Consider the following 22,851-nt stretch of genomic DNA (forward strand, 5'->3'; position numbering starts at 1 on the left):
AGTTAAATATCATCACTGACAGATGCCAAAGAAGCTACTCCAGCAAGATCTCTACAGAATATAAATATTTAATTTACTCTATGATGAAAAGTCAATTAATCAAGTTATTCTGCAACAGTCCCAAGGAGTAAGGTCTGCTTACTATCTGAGTATTTATTCTAATGAAACTCCCACCAACATCACTGTTTCATAGCTGTCCTGCTTTTGTATTTTAACACAAGAATGGCACTATGTTACAAGTTTTCTAGTACAAGTTTTCTTAGACTGAATTCCACAGGAAGAGACCTCTGCCACAAGTTGAAGAGTAACAAAGTTAACAGCACTCCTAAGAGGTAGGGGACTTTGCCAGCAGTGTTCCAGGAAGATTCTGGGCTTTCATATAACTTGTGTCACAAGCTGCACCTCATTCACTGACATTACATCACTATGACTCTTTTGCCTCAATTTCAACTTATTAATTACATTTACAAAGGAAATCTTCCGATATCTTAGGAAAAAAAAAAAAAAAAGGCAACTGCATCCTGGGCTGTGGTGTAAAAAGAAAGATGGCCAACAGGTCAAGGAGGAGGACTCCCTTTTTCTACTCTGCTCTGCTGAGACTCCACCTGCAGTTCTGCATCCAGCTCTGAAGCCCCCAGCAAAGAAAGATATGGACCTGTTACGGATGGGTCTAGAAAAAAAGCCACAAAAAAGGATTGGAGGAAAGGAACAGCTCCCCTTTTTAAAAAGGTTGGGAGACTTGGGGGTTTTTAGCCTGGAGAAGAGAAGGCTCTAGGGAGACCTTATGATAGCCCATTAATACTTAAAGGTGGCTTATCAGAAAGGGGGAGAGGGACTTTCTACATGAGGTCTGGAGTGACAAGACCAAGGGCAACAGTTCTTATCCAAAAGAGAGTAGATTTGGATTAGATATAAGGAAGAAATTCCTTACTCTGAGGGGTTGAGACACTGGAACAGGTCGCCCAGAAAAGCTGTGGATGCCCCAAGCCTGGCAAGATTCAAGGCCAGGTTGGATGGGGCTTTGAGCAATCAGATCTAGTGGAAGGTGTCCACAGTGCTTTGGACTTCAAAGGTCCCTTCTAGTTCAAACCACTTTGTGAGTCTGCGACAAAAGCAGCAGACAACTCATTGCAATTCACTGCATCTGGTCGTTATTGGAACAAAAACTGGCAAAACAGTGGATTGGGAAGCATCTACTTAAATACACAGATGAGGTACAAAAGAGTGGAAAGCTTTGTACATTAAGCTTTATATTTGTGCCTGCTTTTCTTTATACTTCTATTTAAGGAACAGTCAATATAACCATTAAGAAAGAAATAATTTTTTTTAAGTGATGATAAAATTGGAAATAATGCTGTGATTTTGAAGTCCATACACACCTATTCTTCCAACATAACTCTCTAACGCATTTTATAAGCCTTCCATTTCTCAGGCAAGACAAGCTCAACATTTACAAAACCACCTAAGTGTCTTCCAAAAATGCAGACTGTCCTTTACAGGTGCAGTTTTTAAAAGTTTAGTTATTTCTGTCTAAAAATTGTGCTACCATATGGTGTAACTACACTGCAGTGGATACTCTTGTCTTCTCAGAGGCACATTCAAAAAGATAATCATCTCTCAGATTTTATTCAATACAAGATAATGGATCACTCTACTAACTCAGAAGTTTGGGTACAACTGCCTGGGACCAACTACAATGGAAAAAAAAAATACCTTACCAATGTTCAGTAGGTCTCAGTTCCCATGAAAAGGAATGTGACAACTCAGAACCCACCAATGGCCCTCAGAAGGCAAGCTGATGTCCACCAGCACTGCAGAGGATTCCCAGCTTTCATTATAGGAATCAGTGGCATTCATTTAGCAAGGACAGGGCCTAGCACTGCAGTTAAACTAATGGTACTGTTAATGACACTTCACTAATTTATGTCCCACATGGCTATGTTGAACAAATAAACCATCTGCAGCATGCTGCTGTTCTGAATTCTCTCTGCAGGTTTGAAGTCCTTGAATCACATTTCCCTCCAATCTAGTTTGTCAGGAGTCACAAGTGGTCCAATTACACAGGCAACAGACCCACTACTGCTAAAACACTGCCTCTTGTGAAACTCCATGAAGGTAAGAAACATCACAGTATTGGCATTCTCCTGGACATGACCCTGTGACAGTCAAGTGCAAACAGAAAAAAGTGAGCAGCGGGTGGAGAAGAGCCCTATTCTATTTCTCTAAAGACCACAGATCTTATTTTTCCAACAGAAACATGGCGCTTGTCCTTGTTCTGGCAATACTGAAATACTTAGATGGTAATAAATTCAAGCTAGTGATTTTATAAACCTTTTAGATACACTTTTATTCTTTCCCCGAAACCTTGTAAGCTGGAGATTCACTTCCAGAATAGCTTTCCTATCAAATACATCATATATAGGTTATAAAAAACTCAAAGTTTTAATCAGCACTTTTTTTTACATAAGTTCAATAACAGGTTTGCCAAATTACCCAGCCCAGAATTGTGTGTATATATTATTAAACCCTATTTTAAGCTTGCATATTACTTCCCTTAAGAGTCTATTAGTCCCTCTGGTGTTTTATATATTTACAAAGACACTCAAAAGTTTTGTCTTATTAAGAGAAAAATTGCATAGAATGAGAAAAACTTCTTAGGTAACTTTGGAATCTTTTAACTTGTAAATTAGCAATGAAAGTACTGAGATAAGTCTTTGGGAATATATTTGAAGTCTTAATGAAAGGGTCAGATTACAAAAAGCCATAGTGGGAGTATTATACAAGGAAGCTTTAAAGTTAGTTGCAGTGTATGAAAAAAACAACATTCAAATAAATTATTTTTCACTGCAGTATGCCAAGTTTTTGGAGATAGAATTAAAATTGGGCTTTCATTTTAGACCAAGTAAAGCATAATACTAGACTATAATACTGCATATACTAGTGAGATCCAAATGCCCACGGTGTTGCAAGAGAATATTTTCCCTCAGGCATTTGAAATGTAATGCTTCTTTAATATTCTCTGTTGGATATTGTTAGAATGGAATTTCAAATATTTCCTGCAATTTGAGTTAAAGATTACTGAATAATGCTGAGCAGCAGAAAATTTTCGAAGCGTACATCTAAAGCTGGCACAGTAGCTTAATGTCCTGTTGTTTCTTGCTTTAGCAAAATTAATTTCTTCAGTCTTCAACCACGAATTCATGCACCACCTGGAGATACAAACCCATAATTTAACTGTGCTGTATTTCTAGCTCCCTTGCCTAATACACACTGAGGCCAGACTCTGTATGTCAGGCAACTATAACAGGAAAAGGCCATTTCAGAGCAATACTTTATATTCTTCTATATCAGACAGTAAGCAACTCCAAAAATAGTATCTGGCCCATTATTGTAAATAAATGGGATTACAGGCCATGAAACAAAAGCACATTCTATTATATAGACAAGAGTAACACCTTTCTAATAGGACTCAAAACATTCAAAAGGCTTTTATCCAATTAAGGTCCAATTTTTTCACCATATCTCTGTTAGTGCTTTACCATGGCTACTCTTTACAGGTAAGGGTAGATGGCAAGTTGAGCAAAAAGGCATAGCTGTATCATTCTAAAAGGAAACTAGAAAAACACAAACTGCAACCATGACTCCTGTTGCTTGATTACTTCATAGAGAAGCCTCCTTCATCCAAAGATGCAGCATCTTTCCACCATTTGTGCCATGATATAAGTGGTCCATTACCCAACTTTTTTCTGTGGCCATTGCTCCCTTCTCATTCATACTTGGGCACATGACTACCCTGAGTTCAAATTAACCAATTCCTCAACACCATCCCAGCTTGACAGAACAACTCCAAATGACTTCATGACAGGCCCAAGAGTTTCTAACATTTTCTTTGAGCATGAGCCTGAGGACCATTCTCATGGGTTCCAACATAACCCTCCCCAACACTGACCTAAAAAAACAACAAAAAAATATATGCATGCCTGGTTTTGAGCAACAAGAAACTCCAAGTTATGTAGCATTGGTATGGACAATAGAGTCCACACAGCTGAAATCAGCTGGAATTTTATTTAGAGATGGGATCATTTAGCCCTACAGTGTGCAACTGAATGAGTACAGGTATGTGCAGAGAGTACTTGTGTTTATGTCAGCAGAATGAATAAAGGCAATTTCTTCTTTCTTTACTCAAGTATCAGTAGACACTGAATATGGTCAGTATTATAAGCATGTATGCTACTAAAGCCACCCATAAACTCTGCTGCTGCCTAAAAATTGGTTTGGATAAGGTTTCCAAAAGCAGGCCAGATACCAAAATGAATCTCTTAAACAGGAGAAAAACCTCCATACAGGAAACAAAGTGCTTAGTTGCCTCTTACACTTATTACTGATACATTCATGTTTGAAAGTTATGTTTTACTTATTCATAAGAGAAAATCTTATGCCATTAAGATAAAAAAATATCAGTCTTTTCCATCCATAAAGAACTACATTTTATACAATTAACAAAAAATTCAAAAAATCAACACTCTAAGACATCATTCTTCTTCCACCAGTATTTCCCAGGATATTTTCTGTGAAACACTATTTAATTCTTGGGGGAAAAAAAAGGAGAAAAATTTAGTTTGTACAGTGGCAGCTATTAAGAATTTAGTTCTGCAAAAATACAGAAATAAAGCCACATGGATGTTGTAAAACAAGCTGAAATATTTTAAGCAAACTATGAGACCATAATTCATAGAACTAAGCCTAAGGAGAAAAACTCCTGTAACTGTGCAAGAGGTTTGGCATGGAAGAGCATTCATCAGCCATTCTGACATGGAAAGGATGGATAAAGGAAGCAGATGGATTCACCCATCTGCACTGCACCTAAAAAAGGGAAAGTAAGCATTATGATTGCTAGCTTCTTGTTCAAAATGTATAACTTCATTATCAGGTTATAATGAACATATGCAAAAGAAAGTCTTACGAGAGAAAAAGCAAACATTTATTTTCAGTAGGATATGTTTCCCTTGACTAAATTGATTCACTTGACTAAATGCTTACCCCATTTAAAAAACTCTCAAGGACATCAGCTCAATCTTTCATCAGTTTACATCTAGTGGGGGGAACGGGTGCTGGTGCTCACGTTGGGTTTTTTTTAATATTGCAATGAATTAACTTTAAGAGTACAAGGTTTGCTTTGGTAGAACTTGAACTGTTACACAGGTCATCTCCTCTCTAGAATACCAACCTGCCTCTTCTCCTCCAGACAGTGACATTAGTGAGTACAAAACCCACACAGTTCTGTCACACCAAGAGAAAGACAGATTTGTGTTAAGGTAGAAGAATCCAGTAACACTACTTCTCCTGCACCAGGAACACAACCCTTCTGCTCACTTTGTAATAATTCAGAGATCAACTTTGCTGAATTTACAGCCAATATCTCAAAGTCTTTGTGCCGTGTCCAATGTGGTTGTTTGGTTTGTGGGCTGGTTTTGTTTGGCTTTGGTTTTAAACAGGGATTCTCTGTAACCTGGACCTTGTAACAACTGTGAGAAGAAAACCCTCCCAAAGTGGTGCTCGGGTGGTGGATGAGGACAGATCTCCCAGGGTCCCTCAGCTCTGGGGGTGCCACTGTGAAGCCACTGTGCCACCGCCCCCTCTGGCCAGTGATGGAGCCCTGAATGCTTTGGGCACCACAGCACCCACCTCAGATCTGACACACACCCACACCAGAGGAGACCTGAACCCTCAGTGTCCCCTGCCAAACCTACAACACCTGCTCGTACTATCAACCTACTTAGGGAAAACAAATAAAAATAACTTTCTGCTCACAATTTTTATTAATATTTGACGCATGAATAGTTCATAAAGATTACTAATACATATTACATGCAAGATACAGACCATTTGTGTCCCTTTACAGGCAGCAGGCACATGAGTAAAGGATGTATTATTGCATCCTAGCTACCTGTTAAAAACATGCTGAAGGTTGTAAAAATCAATTAACGATAACTACCCGACTTTAATTAAAGAACCAAGCTGTTAAGAAATTAAAAATAAGCAATAAAAATTAAACCACTTCCATAGAAGATAAAATTTCTCTTTTAGAAGAAAGTTTTCACCACAGCAAAAATAAAATCTGGATTATAAATGGAATTTATAGATTAGCTTCTTCCTGACATTCAATGTCCATGCAGTACTACATGACTGAAGTTCAGAAATGAATGGTGAAAAATTATGTTTGGGACATTAGCATTAAGAATTAAAAAAAACCCCAATCCTGTACTAATTTCCTAAACTACGATTTTAATAGCTCTTTTAAAAGACCTATATCTTTTAAAAAATCTATTATAGATTTCTCATACACTTTTAAAAATAACTTTTGATCCTCTTAATTCTATTTCAGTATTTTTTTGTAATGCTTTACCTCAGTTCTGAAAAATCTCTTACTATTATTCCCTTGGACCAGAACACAGAAGAGGTTTACAAAACTGTTTCAATTCTGGCATTTCTAAGTTTGAACCTGGCCACTATATAATTTTTCTTACAAAGTCTTCTGCATTTTAAATATTAATTATATCACACAGACTTAGCTACAAGAGACATGACGTGGTAACAACAATTGTAAATAAATGCATAAGATAAAAAACCTGTACTAGACACAGAGAGGATGATAAAAAGAGAACTTAACAAATTATTGAAAATTAAGTGTAAAAACTTACCTAAAAATATTCATCCGTTCCTATAGATGGCAATGAAGTAAAAGAAAATCCCATCCAAAATACAGTTAAAGAAGACAGCCAGCTGTTAACAGAGAATAATTCATTTTAAAATATTTTTTAAAAAATTAAGAGATAATTCTGGCAGCCTACCCTTCAAAATTACTAGTTGCCTTGAAAAATAATACTTAATCCCCTGAAAATGGAGATTAGAACATCTTAATACTTCAGTGTGCTGTTTAATTACTGATTTCCACGTAATTCAGTATCTTTTGAGTGCAAAAATTGCAAAGTGTATTTGAGAGTTAGCCCAGAGTCCAACTCACATGCACACTAAATTTCCATTACTTCATTTGCATGTAATGTTTCTATTTATGCAGCTTTTTGGCTTACAGTGCTACACGAAAGACTCATACTAATGAAACATTGGGGAGCATTAAAGAATATTTTTTTAAATTACATTTAAATTTTGCTTGGAAAACATCAAAGCTTAACAAGTAGACACAAAATTTAAGAAGAAAATACTAGAACTCTTAAGTTTTGCTGACTTTAAAAATTATACCACATTCATAAAAGGCAGCATTTTACAGTATTTTTAGTTAAATCAGCACAGACAATAACTGAGTCCAACTTGGACTAATCATACTGAGATTGAAGATAAACTGATAAAAGTGCTTCTGACAAACAAAAGCATTTACACGTGGCTTTGCATCAAAACAAATCACTTTCAACACAAAGTAATGATTTGTTGTTATCTCCAACAGCAAATAATTCCGGGAGCACAAGCTTGGGCCAAAAAGGAGCAATAATAAGAAGAGTCTTACCTACAGAAAAAAGTTTGAAAGTTTCAAGTTAAGCTCTTAACTGAAATCCATTAAATCAATACAATCTGCCATGCTGACACAGACAAATCAGTTTACGGCCTGCTAACATTGATTTAGCTGGAAATTGATAAGAAATCAATTAAACTGAACCAATTATGGTCAGGGGAAATTACCTTATGTGGGTCCACATCAGGTTTTGTGTATATTTAAATCCTAAACAATCTTAAATAGTGTTAATTAAGTCTGTACAACGTCTGGGTGCAGAAAAGGTTGAGAGTCACCAGGGTAAAGCATCTTAAGTCACTCTGGGAAACTCTGACTGTGTTAAACAAGCTCCCTCCTCCTGACCCAGCTTCCCTACGCTTCCCAGCAAGCCAGCCCTCAGCTCTGCTTGCAGCTACCCGGCTTTCAAACTTATCCACAGAAGGGAGCTTGGGTACGGCACAGGTTTAATTCATAATAAAAACGTACGGTTATTGACTGATATGAATGCGTGCAGCTGGAGAACCTCAGCAAAGCCGGCGGGACCGCACCCCCGGCACTGCCGCAGGAGCTGCCAGGGCCACAAGGCTCCTTCAGCCACGGCACCTTCTCAGCTCTGACACCAGCAAGACTGGCAGCGGGACCCGCTGGAACGGGAGCACTTTGCATCACAACTTCCATTTTACACCCCCTGCCCCAAAGGAGCAGCTTCCCCTTTCTGTCGCAGGACGGAAGAACTTGCCTCAGTATCCACGCTTACCAAAAGGACTAGAGTAAGGCTTCAAACTAATCCTGCAGAAACACACCGGGACAAGCAAGACCTTCACAGAACACTAAACTAACAGGGAATCCTGTCATGATCTGAGGGAAAAACCAGCTGTGCTACCCAAGACCTTCTTTTACACCCTAACAACAGTTTTCGAAGCTCTGTTCTGCTGATGTATTTCTGCCGGTAGCAGCCTCCCTTACAGCCAGACCAAAGGAATTTACTTCACTTAACATTTCGAAACACAAGTCAACGAGCAGCTTTATTTTTGTACAAGTGATAGCTAGTTTAGCCACGCAGTTCTACCAGCGGAATAGCACAGGTAAGCACTCAGCTTTCCCTGAAAATAAAAAGGAAAGGACCCAGTAACAGGATGGCAAAATTTCATGAAGTGCGGAGCGCCGGGAACGCGCCGGCAGCTCCCCAGAGGAGGCCGGGCGGGAAGGAAACGCGCGGGAAACGCGAGGGGAACGCTCAGCCTGCCCCGGGCTCGCGGCTCCGGGATGCCCCGGGAGTGCCCCGCCGGGCAGGGCCGGGCCGGGCCGGGCCGGGCCGCGCACTCGCACCCACCGAGCGCTCCGAGTTCGCGGGGCGGCCGTGGGAGCAGCAGCGCCGCCGGCACCGGGGCCTGTCCCGCGCGTCACCGCAGCAACCGCGCGCGCCGCCCCCTGCGCATGCGCCGCCACAGCCGCCCCCCCGCCCCCGCACCCTCGCCGCCGAACGCGCATGCGCGGCCAAAGATGCCCGCGCTTGCCGCAGCCCCCACCCCTCCCAATCGCGCGCACGCGCCGTGAAGGCCGCCGCGCGTCGCCCCCTAACGGCCCCAGCCCTGCAGCGCCGCGCGGCGCTTCAATGAATGGGGCGAGTAGAGGAGAGGCAACCGCCAATAGCGTGCGGGGGCGCGGTGGGCCACCCCCGAGGTACGAGGGGAGTTGTAGTTCTGTCCGGCAGTCGAGCGGCGCTGGCTGGCGGCCACCACGACTACAGCCCCCAGGCGGCTGCGCGCGGTCGCACGCCCCGCCCCACCACGGCACCTCGGCGCAGCGCTGCCACGGCCGCAGTCGCGCCGCAGAGGTGACCTCGAGCAGCGAGCGCGTCCGCCGCTCCCGCAGACATGGTCGGTACCGGGCCCGCGGCGGTACCGCGCCCCTCGGGTTCCTTCGGCTCGGGGCAGGGAATTCTGGCAGAGGGAGGTGACCCCGAAATGGCGTCGCCCTCCCCGCCTGGCCGCGCTGCTCCCGGGAGGGCCCGGGGATGAGGGGCAGGGGTGACCTGGAGGTGGTCGCGGCACCCAGAGCAGCCGGACATGGTGGCGCCGCAGGGCTCGCTGCAGCCCCCGCCGAGCCGCGCCGGGGTGACCTTCCAGGCGGGGACGTGGGGTCGGTGCCGGCCTGTCGGCGACTCTGCCTCTGCCTGTCCCCAGGGCCGTGCGGGGAGGGCGGGATGTGCCCGGGCAGCGAGCCCCCCTGGTCCGGGCTGGCACTCCGGGGCTGATCGCGCCTTGTCCCGGCGCCGCGGCTGCCGGCATTGCCTGCGCGACATGGGGGCTGTCAGCGCCTTGTTCGCGAGGCGTGAAAGGCTTTGGTGCGGCTCTGTGTTAGCTCAAGGGAAAGTGCTTGTGAAATGTCTATATTGGTTCAACCTGCTTGCTGTCGGAAATCCAGCTGTTTGTTCAGACTCGCTAGATTGTCAAGAAGTCCTTCTGGTTCTGCTCTGAGGTTACAGAGGTGAACTGCAGTGCTTTGCTTTTCTGCAGCATGTGTACATAGGTATATAAACCTGCACAGAGACCTTGCTTTCCTTTCTAGGCATGAAAGCATCTCTGTGTTTTTCTAGACTCAATGCCCTGTTACTCAAACCTTCATTTTCAGTATTTTGCTATGGAAAGGATGCTTGCATGCTCTGAAATGTGGCTTGTTTCAGCTGTACCCTAAAAAATACAGAAATCTGTAAACTTTATATTTCTTTTCCACTCCTTCTATCTAAAATGAGGATTTGCAGGAGTGGCAACATGACAGCAAGCTCTAGTTTGTATTTGAACTCTCAAAGCATTGAGACATGGATGAGCTGACATGGATGGTCTGATCTCACAAAGAACTTTGATGTCCAGACCTTTCAGAATGTCACTGCTTTTAGCTTGCCTTTGCTGTTCAGATTATGCATGTGGTGTTGGGCAGAGGCTTTAAATTTCTTGAAATAAAATCATCTGTCAGTGCAGCCACCATTAGCTCAATGAAATGGAAAAAGCTTTACAGGGCACCTGTGTCAAGGTCGTTCCTTAAGGGAGGAATGCCTTTGGAATTGCTTTGGTCTCTGAACCACAGCGCTGGTGGTGTTCTTCGAGTGCACTCAGCTGCCTTGCTGAGACTCTCTGCTGCATTTCCAAACATGTTTATTGTCCCCACATCTCTGCTTTAAAGAAGGCAGAGCAAAGGGAAAGTTCCTTAGGCAGACTCTAGACTTTGGAAGAGATAAAAATTTATTTTAATGATTGAGTAATTATTGTAAAGCAAGGTGGGATAGCTTAGTTGGCTGGAGTAATGTTCGATATTCAGGATTAATGTTAAGCTGGTGGTATTTTATAGACAAGCTTATCAGCAATAATCTTTATGGAGATCTTTCATAACTGCAATTAGCAATGCAAAGTCTATCACTCATGTAGCCAGGATATTCCTGTCACAACATTTGATAGGTTTTGAGTTATCTTTTGCTTACCTTTATAACCTCCTGAATCAGTTTTGCAGTGCAGTGCTGTTTGCAGGTATGGCACTGATGTTTGAGTTGTGCTGATATCAGCTGTAATCACAGGAATAACTGAAGCACTGAGTTCTTAAACCAAAGTGTGTGGGGTGGGTGCTAAGACCTCAACTTCCTCACTTGATATTGGAGGCTTTGCTTTCATCTGTGATAGTTTAGGAGGAAAAGATCCTACATTTGCTGGATTAGATGAAGAAGGGTACTTGGGGATGCAATGATCAGTTGCTGAGGGCTTTTTCCTCATCCTTTTTACCATTACTTTTGCTACTCTTTTATTTTCCTAAAGCTTTTTAACTATACATTGGTTGAATGTGGAGTGGGGAAGGCTTTGGAGCGAAATAGTTCAGCTAGTTGTTGTTTAATTTGTCCTCTGGTTCCTTTATACCTGAGAGTGAGTAAAGGTCACCCCTGCAGTTACCACAGCATGGAAGGCCTGCAGGAGCCAAGTCACGGGTTAAAGCGTCTGGACATGAATGTCTGGAGCCTACAACTTCTGTTGGGGAGCTTCTCATTTCTCTAAAAGTAGCCTCAGACACTCAGTGGGACCAATTTTGATATGAGATGTAAGGGTTTTTTGGTGAGAGTTATCCACATTTTGTAAGCAGCACAACAAAACCCAGAGTTTTTGGTTTGTTAATCCAGCTTCTGGATTTAGGAGAGAGCATGGAAGTTTCTTTGATGCTAAATTCTCACAATTGGTGCAGAAGTAAAAGGGTCTGGGGAATGCACTGAATCCAAGGTACTGAAGGTTTGGAAAGGAAAAACAAGTAGGAAGCACTCCTCACCTTATTTTAGCTTGTGTGTTTTCTTCCTCCAGCCCCAAATGGGGGACAACAGGAAGGATGGTAGTAAGCAAACATAATTATTTTGAGAAGGTGGAGCTGAGTCATGACTGAAGGTTTGGGTTTTTTTAGAAAAAATGCTAAGTTTGTCTCAGTAAAAAAATAATAAATAATCCTATTTCTTACCTTTCTATCTTCTCCTCCTTCCCTCTCCTGTTGTTAGGCCGAATACTCACCATAATGCTAGTGGATAGGTTGCCTTTTTTTATGTTTCAATCAGACTGGCTTATAAAGTTCATAGAATGGAAAAAAAAAATCTCTTTTCCTTTCCCCATTTTGTGACACTGCTTTAGAAGAAAGAGCCTTAAAATCTTTCTTCTATTCACTGGAAATTCAGAAATCAATTCACAATTGATTTCAGATACCCTATAAATATAAAGAAAACATATTTTGCTGCTACCTGTGTGAGTTCTGGAACAGTTTAGCACAGGATCACTTTTTATATGATGGGGATTTTGCCAGGCCAAGGTTTTGCAGCACTGTAACTTTTCAGTACTTATTTTATTAACTAGTGTGGTTAGCCACCTTAAAATAGTGTTCATTGTTCCATTTATATAAATAAAATGTAGATTCTTCTTAGAAACATGCTGAAAAGTTGATTTTAAAATTTGATAGACATCCTAATCCGTGCTGCTCATGATTATTCAGATGTCATGGTACATTTCCCTGCTCAGTAATAGAGTACCAGAACTAGTTTTGAGATTTAAACCACCAAGAATTGATTGTCTGCTCTCCTTCCCCTCATAGTGGAATTTCAGTGAAGTTAGAGGGGTGTGACTCGTAGTAGGGTGAGTTCAAAAGAGAATAATGCACTTCAACACTGTGTAATGGGCAAGTGGGTAACGAGATATTTAAAGAATCATTCCCATAACGAAGGCCAGGTCTAAATCTGCAAGTTCAGTAGTTTACCTTCATAATTTATGCCCTGATTTTATCTAGTATGTGATAAAATGGGGTAGGTAGCCTAATTTTTTTAGTTATCTAACACTAGTGTGATGCAGCTGTGCTTGGCCGGTTAATTCTGCAGAGAGAATACACTGGAAGCCCCACATGGTTTTCCTATAAATATCAGTGACAGGAATGCTGGTTGGAAAGGATCTGTAGAGGTCATAGTCTGCCTTCCTTCTTGCTCCATGTCTGGAAGTTGTCCAGTCCAGCCTGACAGTGAGACTTTTGCCACTGATAGATCATGTCATAGGTGTTTTAGTCTGGGCCTTGAAAACTGCTGGGGGTGAAGGTTATACAGACCCTCTGGGTATCCTGTTCTGCTGCAACAGTACCACATAATCAAGAGTTTTTCTCTTAATTTGTAGCTGTTGCACCCTGTTCTGCCACTACTGAGAGCTGTTGGGGGCAGTGTTATTTCTAACACTCTCTGAAGGTGTGGTGGTGTGCTGTTAGATCTCCCTTTTCCTCTACCTTTCTAGACTCTGTCCTGACTGGCTTTCCCTCAGCCTCATCTTACAGACCACAGAACCATACAGAACTCAGGTTTCCAGAACTGCACTCAGTGTCCCATCTGCAATATCACCAGCACTCTTTGCTCTGCACCTTACACTTTTCATAATGTAGCCCAGAATGCAATTAAAACACTTCTTTTACATTCAGTTATGCCTGGTCTGTATCAGGTGCTCATCTTTTAATTTTCTGAAGAAGTGGGCTTGGCATTCCAGCAGACTGGTCAGTCTGCTTGTTCCTGTCCTAGCACAGTCTGCCCCAGCCCTATTGCCTCTAGAGAAAAAGGGAAATACAAATAACAGGTTTACGAAATACTGGGTTATTAATGTCCTTTGCCACACGGCCCTTTTTGATGGAATCATAGAATCCTTTGGGTTTGAACAAACTTTTAAAGGTCTTTGATCCACCTCCCTGCATTTGGCAGGGACGTCTTCAACAAGACCAGGTTTTTCAGAGACCTGTGCAATTTGACCTTGAATGTTTCCGGGGGGGGGCAACCACCACTTATCTGGACAATCTGTGCCAGTGTTTCACCACCTTTATTGTAAAGTATTTATTTCTTATCTTGGTCTATCCTCTTTTAGTTTAAAACTATTGCCCCTTGTCATTTCATAACAGGTCCTACTAAAAGGTTTGTCCTAATCTTTTTTGTAAATCCCCTTTGAGTATTGAAAAGCCACCCTGGTACCTTCTCTTCTCCAGGCTGAAGAAGCTCTCCAGGCTCTTCTCCAACCCAAACTCTCGCAGCCTTTCATTTTCAAAATTAAATAACTTCTGGATTTCTCCCAGTCCTGGTTCTGCTTAGCAAACTGTCATTTTGCTACAGGGCAAACCCTTATTCCCCTCTTATTTGCAATATAGTAACATTTTGGCAGTCTTCTCCCAGTCTTTTGGAGTTTTGGGTCAGTTTGACAAAAGACAGTTGTATTATGGATAGTGTCTGTATTTGTTCATAATGTGGCTTTTGTCTGTGGATTAGTTAAATTTGCTGCCTAACGGTTTAGTGAGGCAGTAATTTTAAGTCCCCTAGGTTCTTTGGTTTCTGGCATTCAGTAAGTCTTTGGTTGCAAATAAGCATTCAAAATGCTTAGTGGGAACAGCCCTTGAAATGGAAAGAATCTGAAAACCAGTCAATTGTCACAGCTCGTGAAACTTCTGTAGTAAATTTCAAGTATGAATGGTTGGGTGTATGTTGTATTGTCTTATGTTAACAAGGCCGTGTTGTTAAAGGGAATGCTAAATTTTTCAAATATATTGCTATTCCTGGCATTTTGCAAGTTTTCCAGGAGCAATTCTTAAAGATCTTTTTGCAATTGTGGTGTGTTTCTGTAACACCAAGCAGAGCAATTGCTGGTGGTTCTAGCAGAACCAGAAGTGTGATCCCAGGAGCTGGGGCTGATCCACCTTTAGGCACAGGCTTTCATCCAGGTTAAATAATTGTAACGTTATTGCTGCAGTAACTTAATTTTAACTGGTGTGAGGCTGAGGTGTGGAGCTGTGGGTAAGGCAGTGTCATTTCCTTGCAGGGTGAACCTGTCAGAGTGCTGGTGACTGGAGCAGCTGGGCAGATTGCTTACTCCCTCCTCTACAGCATTGCCAAGGGTGATGTCTTCGGCAAAGACCAGGTAACTCTGCACAGAATCCACAGAATTCCCAGAATGACCAGGTTGGAAGAGACCTTCAAGTCCAACCCATGCCCTGACACCTCAACTAAACCATGGCACCCAGTGCCTCATCCAGTCTTTTTTTAAACACATTCAGGGATGGTGACTCCACCACCTCCCTGGGCAGGCCATTCCAGAACTTTATCACTCTTTCCCTGAAAAACTTTTTCCTAATATCCAGCCTATATTTCCCCTGACACAGCTTGAGACTGTGTTCTCTGGTTCTGTCGGTTGCTGCCTGAGAAAGCGACCAACCCCACCTGACTGCAGCCACCTTTCAGGGAGCTGTAGAGAGTGATAAGGTCACCCCTGAGTCTCCTTTTCTCCAGGCTGAACACCCCCAGCTCCCTCAGTCATTCCTCACAGGGCTTGTGTTCCAAGCCCCTCACCAGCCTCGTTGCCTCCTCTGGACACACTCAAGTGTCTCAACGTCCTTCCCAAACTGAGGGACCAGAGCTGGACACAGCACTCAAGGTGTGGCCTCACCAGTGCTGAGTACAGGGGAAGGATGGCCTCCCTGCTCCTGCTGGCACAGGAATGAATGAATGTCAGAACTGCAGTGCCTGGGACTGGTTTCCTCATAGACACTCAGAATGGTTTACCAATATGCAAGTAATTTCTTCTTTAAGTGGGGAAAATGGGAGTTCTGCTCTGTTAAGCAAGCTGTCAGTTGTTGGTTGTGCTGAAGTTGTTTTCTTCAAATGGGTTTTAAATCTTGCATGAGGTAACAGCCGAGTACAAGACAAATTCATTTTCAGGACACATTGTGCCCAGCTTGGACTAAATCTTTTCTTTCTTTCCAGCCTCTTATTCTTGTGCTGCTGGACATCACTCCTATGATGACAGTACTGGAAGGTGTGGTGATGGAGCTGCAGGACTGTGCTCTGCCGCTGCTCAGAGGTGGCCAAAACAATTTTTTCTTATACCTACAAGATGCTGCAGTACAATTCTTGCATTTATGAGTCCCTTAGCTGGCAGGAAGTTAGGCGGAAGAAAATCTTAGATGATCCTTCCTTGGTTTTGTGTTTTGTGGAATATAATCAATTTAACTTAGCCTGTAAGCTAGGAAGAAGGACATCAAATAGGTCTTGTGGACAGAATTGGCAATGGAGATACCCTGGGTTTATATCATCTAATCCTGGGCTTTAAGCCTGGACAGGAAATTGTCAGATACTTGTGCATATGTGCATTGTGTTCTGGCCCAGCCATGAAATATATAAAATATATCATTGCTGTATTATGTATATAATATTTATTGCTAAATTTTAAAAAAATAACTTAGTCTTAAAAATATCTTCTATATAAAGATACAAAATGAAAAAGCACTCCTCAAGCCATGTAAACAAGCTGAGTTCTGGTATTTTAAATAAGCAGAAGAAAGGGAGCAAGTAGGAGTTAGTGTAATTACGATAACACATGACAAAAGAAACATGTAGGTACCAGCTCTGGTACAAATCAAACCTTCTCTACTTTGAATTGGAAAGGGGCAGCAAAACTTAACTTGTGTTGGTCTTTGCCACTGAAATTTTATTGTAAAAGTAAAGAAAAGCACATGTACTTATATACACATTTTTAGAGGCAAATGAAATGTATCTTTTTACATAGATTTCTCCTGTGTTTTCCGCTTTACATAAATATTTGTATGTAAAACCTGTTTACTGGGATGTATTTAATCTGTGGAGGTAGGGCCAAATGACTGTTACTTGTATTTTTGGAAGGGGAAGGTGGTGGTATTGTCAGATTAGATTATATACTATTTATGCACAAAAGAATATTCCTGTTAGCACTATGCCATGAGTATTTATCTTGCTGAATTCTTTTCCCCCCTTTCCTTTATTTTTTTAGAGGTCATTCCAACAGACAAGGAGGAAGTTGCATTCAAAGACCTTGACGTAGCAATTCTGGTTGGCTCCATGCCAAGGAGAGAGGGAATGGAGAGGAAGGATTTACTCAAAGCAAATGTAAAAATTTTCAAGTCTCAGGGTGCAGCCTTGGACAAGTATGCCAAAAAGACTGTCAAGGTGAATATAGGAATTGAATTTAAAGCATTAATTCTCTGCTGTGTAGAGACCTGGATACACTGTAGAAAAATATTGTACAAGCAGGAGCCTGTTCAGTGTGGGCATTCCTTTCCTTATGCCCTGGAAAATAGACCACAGTCAAGGGTAGATAAGAAACAGAATGTTAAATAGGCAGATGATTTAGTCATTAATTTGTTTGGTGAAAAAGGTGAGTCCTACATTGTATTGCTGTATTCCACACATACTCTGTTTACCACCAATTTGAAAAGCAACCCCATAAAACCACGTTTAAAAAAAATAAGCAGTCTTTTGCTTGTTATCACTCTTCTCTAGGAGAACTGAATTAACTAAATGCAGCTGCCTACTTCATATCCATCTGTGTCCTTTAACATAATGACCCTTAACTTCAATATCAATATGGAATTACAGTTGCACAAAAATTGGCTTTATTTAGGTTGTTTGCATCTTACTTGGAGCATTAGAAGATTTTAATTGTTCTCTCTCAGATTCCTTCAGCACAGTTAATGGGATCATGTGGCTGCTCTCCCACTGCTCTTAATCTCAGGCCCAGACTCCGGCTGAGCTTTGTAACTGGCTTTTTAATGTCTGCTGATGAACTTCCTACGGCTTCTAGAGACGTGTTTGCTTCTTTATCCAGCTGGAATAAAAACTACCAATATAACTATTGTGGAGTAGTGGAAAATTTACTGAACTCACTTTCAAAAGGGGAAATACAAAGGGAGGTTTGCAGATCAGCTTGTGTGATTTAGAGTGTATGGAGTCTGACATAAGTCATTTGAGGCACAAATGAAGGATGAATAAAAATCAGTTTTGCATAGTAATAAATTGATTTAAGTTGAGGCAGTGTTTTAACTTCTAACTGCCCATGCACATTGAGATAAGTAAATGTTCTGGGTTTCTTAATTATAAAGCAATTATGTAAAGCAGTGGCAGCCAGCCCAGAAAGCATTTAAAAGTGGTTGGTTTAAAGTGTGCTTGTGTCTATCTCCTCATATCTGGCATCATGAGGTTTGATGCCAGGCTGTAGGTCAGTGTACAGGTCTCCCTAGAAGTCTTGTTCCCTTTCACATTGGATGTCAAGTTAAAGAGAGTACCTATCTGGAAAATATTTTTATGTGCAGTTATAGAAGATTGGGTGACTACAAATGGCACACTTAAAAGACAATCTTGTTGGAGACAACCAAGAGATTAGAAAACTTAACTTTTAGATAGCTTCTTTGAAGGCCAAGCAGCGTGTTTCACTGAAGGGAGGTGTTTTGCAGAAATACCTACTTCATCTTTCCTTTTTTCATTTTTAGGTTGTTGTTGTTGGGAATCCAGCCAATACCAACTGCCTGATTGCATCAAAGTCAGCCCCATCCATACCAAAGGAAAACTTCAGCTGCTTAACTCGTTTGGATCACAACAGAGCCAAATCTCAGGTAAAAAATGACATATTGTGCTATCTATGCTAAATACAGAGCAATGCTTTCAAAGAAGCCTGTGAGTTGAGAAGCTGAAGTCAATGCAATGGACATGTTTAATTTCCAACTAGATTGCTCTGAAACTTGGTGTGACTGCTAATGATGTGAAGAATGTCATCATCTGGGGCAACCACTCCTCCACTCAATATCCTGATGTTAACCATGCGAAGGTAAATGTGAAAGGAAAGGAGGTTGGAGTCTATGAAGCTATAAAAGATGACAGCTGGCTGAAGGGAGACTTTATTGCGGTAAGATACCATTTTTAATTTTTTTTAATAGTTCATTCTGTGCTTTCTCCTTACCTCATTTGAAATTGTAAACAATGTAACTGATGTAGTGAAGCAGTTCTTTTCTCTCACTAGAATAAGCCATCTTCAGATATCTTGTTGCCATCAGTTATTTGACTTGGAAAATTCAAGGCAGGAGAGTCTACCTAACTTGTGTTGGAAAAATCCAGCTGGAATGCTAAAATGATTCAGCAAAGAGTTTTGATCACAACTCTTGGGAAACTTGTGTGACACAGGAGCACCATTGCCATTTCACTATGGTGACTTTTTGGGGCAGTTTTGTAGATAAAGTGGGATTGATCCATTTGCTGCTCCCCACCCACCAGAAACGGCCAGCAAATCTTTCCCTGCTCATGCATGGGCACAGACACACACACACATACACACACAGAGACACACACACAAAGTGTGTGGCATCATCAGAACAGTTTCTGAAAAGGAATCTGAAAAATCTAGGAAATGCTTGCAAAGTAGAGTAGTAATAAATAATAATGTAAGTTAGTAAAACAAAGTAATGGTATTAATTGATCAAGAGCACAGGCTATCTAAGTGGAATGTGAAGGGAAATGGGTTACTGAAGCCCTAGATGATTAAAGCTTTAGCAAAACTATTAAATTTTAAAACTATTAACTTGAGTATGGTGAGGTAGGTTCAACTATCTTCAGGAATTAAATAAATTGTATGCATTAAGTATTGTGGGATTGAGACCAGCAAGTGTTTCAAATTGGTATTCAGCAGAAGACCTCAATCAACAATGTGTTGCTTGAGACATCTGCCACTGCTGACATGCACAAAGTCTCCTGGTGGGAAAAGCTTGAGGCATCTGGTTGGTATGAGAGTAGTCAGCCAGCTGTAAAGTTAAGGAATGAGCCTCTGAAACATTTGTGTCGGCACAACTCTTCTAGATAGTATTTCTGGATTGTATGCCATGTTTGTTAGTGAAAGAACTGTATCTTCACTGATAAAATTAAATAATTACATACAACAGTCTTTCTTGATGGCACTTACTAAGAGCATGTAGACCAAGCCATGGTTTTTCTGCTTTACAATTTAGTTATGGTTGGGTTTTTTTCTTAATTGCAGACTGTTCAGCAACGTGGAGCAGCTGTTATTAAGGCCAGGAAGCTGTCCAGTGCCATGTCAGCTGCCAAAGCTATCTGTGATCATGTGAGGGACATCTGGTTTGGCACTCCAGCGGTAAGATGTGGCTGTTAAAGTGCATGTTTGCCTCGTGCTTTCATTCTGTGCCCCTCACTGACCTCGAGTGTATGTGTGTTCAGAGGAAAGAATCTGTCTTTTTCTGGAGTAAATTGTGCCATAGGAGATAAAGGATATCATAAATCATGGAAATTTTGCCTGCTTCTAGCAGTGAAAAATGTATTTATCTCTGCCTTTCTGGTTTCAGGGGGAGTTTGTTTCGATGGGAGTCATTTCTGATGGCAATTCTTATGGTGTTCCTGAAGACCTGCTGTATTCATTCCCAGTTGTGATCAAGGTAACTAGGCTGTATTTAAATCCATATATCTTCTGCACAACTTATTAAACTGTCATATGAGCCTATTAACAGCAGTGTGGGACTGCAGTTGCTGGGATATGGGGGTTTAGCAGTCTCCCTTTCATGGAGAGGACTCTTATTAACCAAGTTAACTTGATTGTCAGTTAAGTGCTGGTGGTTAGACAAGTACAATCTGACATGGCTAGCTGGTGCTGGTTGCATTGTTTATCTGAAATAAAATTAACTTCTGCCTGATGTGGTTCTTAGGACCATAAACTGTGTTTTTATGCCAAAAAGTTTCTTTCATGCAGACTGAATGAAGCCTGTTCTTACATGGAGGGCTTTCTGTTTGTTTGCTTTCCATCAGGACAAGACCTGGAAGTTTGTTGAGGGTCTTCCTATTAATGATTTTTCTCGTGAGAAGATGGAAATTACTGCTAAGGAGTTAGCTGAAGAGAAGGAGACTGCTGTGGAATTCCTCTCCAGTGCATGACTAGGTCAGGAGGAAATACAAAATCATTTAAGAGTGGAAGAATCGAAAAGCCGTCTGTAGGTCTGCTACCAAGCACCAATACTGTATCCAAGTCAACTGTCTGTGGCCATTGTGCATTTTAAAGTTCATATGCTTACTGGTACTGTTGTGCCTCTTGAGTTGTTAGCAAAATATTATTAAAGAAGTAAAACTAGTTTGTTGACCAAAGTTTTTGTCCATTCAATACTAGTTGCTTTCTGTGTATGGTACAGGATAATTGTTTGCCTCGGCCTTGACTACTAACGCACAATCTGAGTTTTGATTAGAATTTGGCACTACTGGAACACGTCTGTGATCACTTCAGCAGCCTCTGTATCAACTGAAAATGAAATTAGAATGTCAGTAATTCTCTTTACACTGATAGTTCAGTGACCCAGGTCTGTCACTGCACAGACTTCTAGTAAATACGTTTCACTCTGGTTATGCTTACAATATTTGTCAATAGAAATATTAAAAGTTGTTCAATCAGATACTGACTAAGAGTAGTCTGTTGCACTTTATTTGCATGTTTTAGTTATGTAACTAACACAATTTGATAGTACAAGATAAAAAAAAACTTAAAAGCCTATTTTAGGAAACTGAGGGAAACTAGTTTAAGCTTTAAGCATTACTAGCTTTTGCAATGACTAACATTTCCCTTTGCCTGAGTTGGTGTCTCTCCTGTTCTATTAGAAGTTTCTGCCTTGTACTAAAGTAAATCTTGGTCTGTCATACCTGGAGTCATCTCATTTTTGCTTTTTGGTCTGTTTTCATTTAATGTGGGTTTGAAAAACAAAACATTTTTGACAAGAAAGGGAAAGGTTAACCTGAATTATAAGCAAATTGAATGGTTTTCTTTGGAGATTTACCAGCCAGAATATAAATAAGTAAGCTTATCCAGAAAAATAAGTCTGCTCCCAGAATATTGCTGTACCTATTAAGTTCAGTGACAATGATGCATCAGAGACTTATTATATGTAGAGGTGTAAGGGGAGAGAAGCATTTCAGAAAACGGGAATGTGCTGCAGCAGAGGCCACAGTGAGTGAACACTGTGAATGCTTATGAAGCAGCTGTTGCAAGCATTTTTGCATTTCTGCAGTCTTAAAATAGACAGGAAGTGTACACTGTTGTATTTTTCTTCACTGTTCTCATTCCTCTGAGCCCCTTAGAGTTTAGTTTTCAGGAGAAAGTTTCATACACCTGTCTTGTCATGACAGTTTGGGCACTTCTGCAGAAATTAGGGAGGGAAGAAAAGCTGCCAGTGTGTTGACTGCCTTCTGGCAGTTCCATGCAAAGTCAGTAAAATCTCATTTCAACATGAGCTCAGGGATCAAAGGAATTCATTGCAATAATTACTATGCTACAATTTATTTTATATAAGGTGTTTTTGCAGTGAATGCTACAGGAGATGGCTCCAGTGCACAACGTTACTTGGTATAAAAAGGCTAAGTAAACGAAAAAGTGCACATCTATGCCTGATAAATATAAATAAAGGATGATAAATGCTGCTAGTGTGCTTTGTGCCATACCTACTGTAGCATCACCACACAGGGAATTAGTTTTAGGAAAGAAAATCTGGAAGATCTGTCTCTTCAGGGCTTTTTGATGTCTGTTTTACAGTAGCCTTCTGCCGAAGACAACTAATTTCTTGTAAATTAATCCTTCTAACAATGTATCAGAACACTTCCACGGAAGCTCTTCACTTGATAGAGTATCTCTCTCCCCTGATACACTAAAGTTAACAGTTGCACTGACATTTACCTCCTCACGCTGAGTTTTAAGCACTGTTTGTGTTCCCTCTGCACTTCCATGAGCCGTTGAACGGGAAATCTCTCACCTGCTCATTGTCCAAATGCTTTGCTATCCTCCTACTTACAAACTACCACGTGGTGGATATTCTTTCTATTGGAAGTTACTCCCCAGTTACTGATGAGGTATTTCCAGGATATGAAGACTTTCCTGTGCAGGAAAGGATTTCACATCCATTCATTACTTGCTGACTACTTCTCCAAGAGAACAGAAGCCAGGACTTCAATCAGCAACTCCTGAGTGAGTACATAC

The 22,851-nt window shown here is 41.3% G+C and overlaps 2 protein-coding genes across 3 annotated transcripts in view; one reads left to right on the top strand and one right to left on the bottom strand.

The window, feature by feature from the left end:
- Positions 1 to 8,917, bottom strand: part of WDPCP (WD repeat containing planar cell polarity effector) — a 148,202-nt gene extending 139,285 nt beyond the window's left edge. For both annotated transcript variants that reach the window (XM_054290333.1, XM_054290332.1), the window contains exons 1-2: positions 8,841 to 8,917; positions 6,702 to 6,783 (exon numbers count right to left, since the gene is read on the bottom strand). The gene's annotated coding sequence lies outside the window, so the exon portion shown is untranslated. The remainder of the gene's footprint in view (positions 1 to 6,701; positions 6,784 to 8,840) is intronic.
- A 369-nt stretch (positions 8,918 to 9,286) lies between these two features.
- Positions 9,287 to 21,523, top strand: MDH1 (malate dehydrogenase 1). The gene is made up of 9 exons (XM_054290404.1): positions 9,287 to 9,387; positions 14,854 to 14,952; positions 15,795 to 15,891; positions 16,837 to 17,012; positions 18,332 to 18,454; positions 18,568 to 18,744; positions 19,867 to 19,980; positions 20,189 to 20,278; positions 20,646 to 21,523. The coding sequence occupies exons 1-9, from the start codon at positions 9,385 to 9,387 to the stop codon at positions 20,769 to 20,771; spliced, it is 1,005 nt and encodes a 334-aa protein (XP_054146379.1). The 5' UTR covers positions 9,287 to 9,384; the 3' UTR covers positions 20,772 to 21,523.
- The last annotated feature ends 1,328 nt before the right edge of the window (positions 21,524 to 22,851 follow it).

This window comes from Melozone crissalis, unplaced genomic scaffold, assembly GCF_028551555.1.
Source record: "Melozone crissalis strain CALT ecotype California unplaced genomic scaffold, PUWL_Pcris_2 ptg000081l_1, whole genome shotgun sequence".
Classification (NCBI taxonomy): Eukaryota; Metazoa; Chordata; class Aves; order Passeriformes; family Passerellidae; genus Melozone; species Melozone crissalis.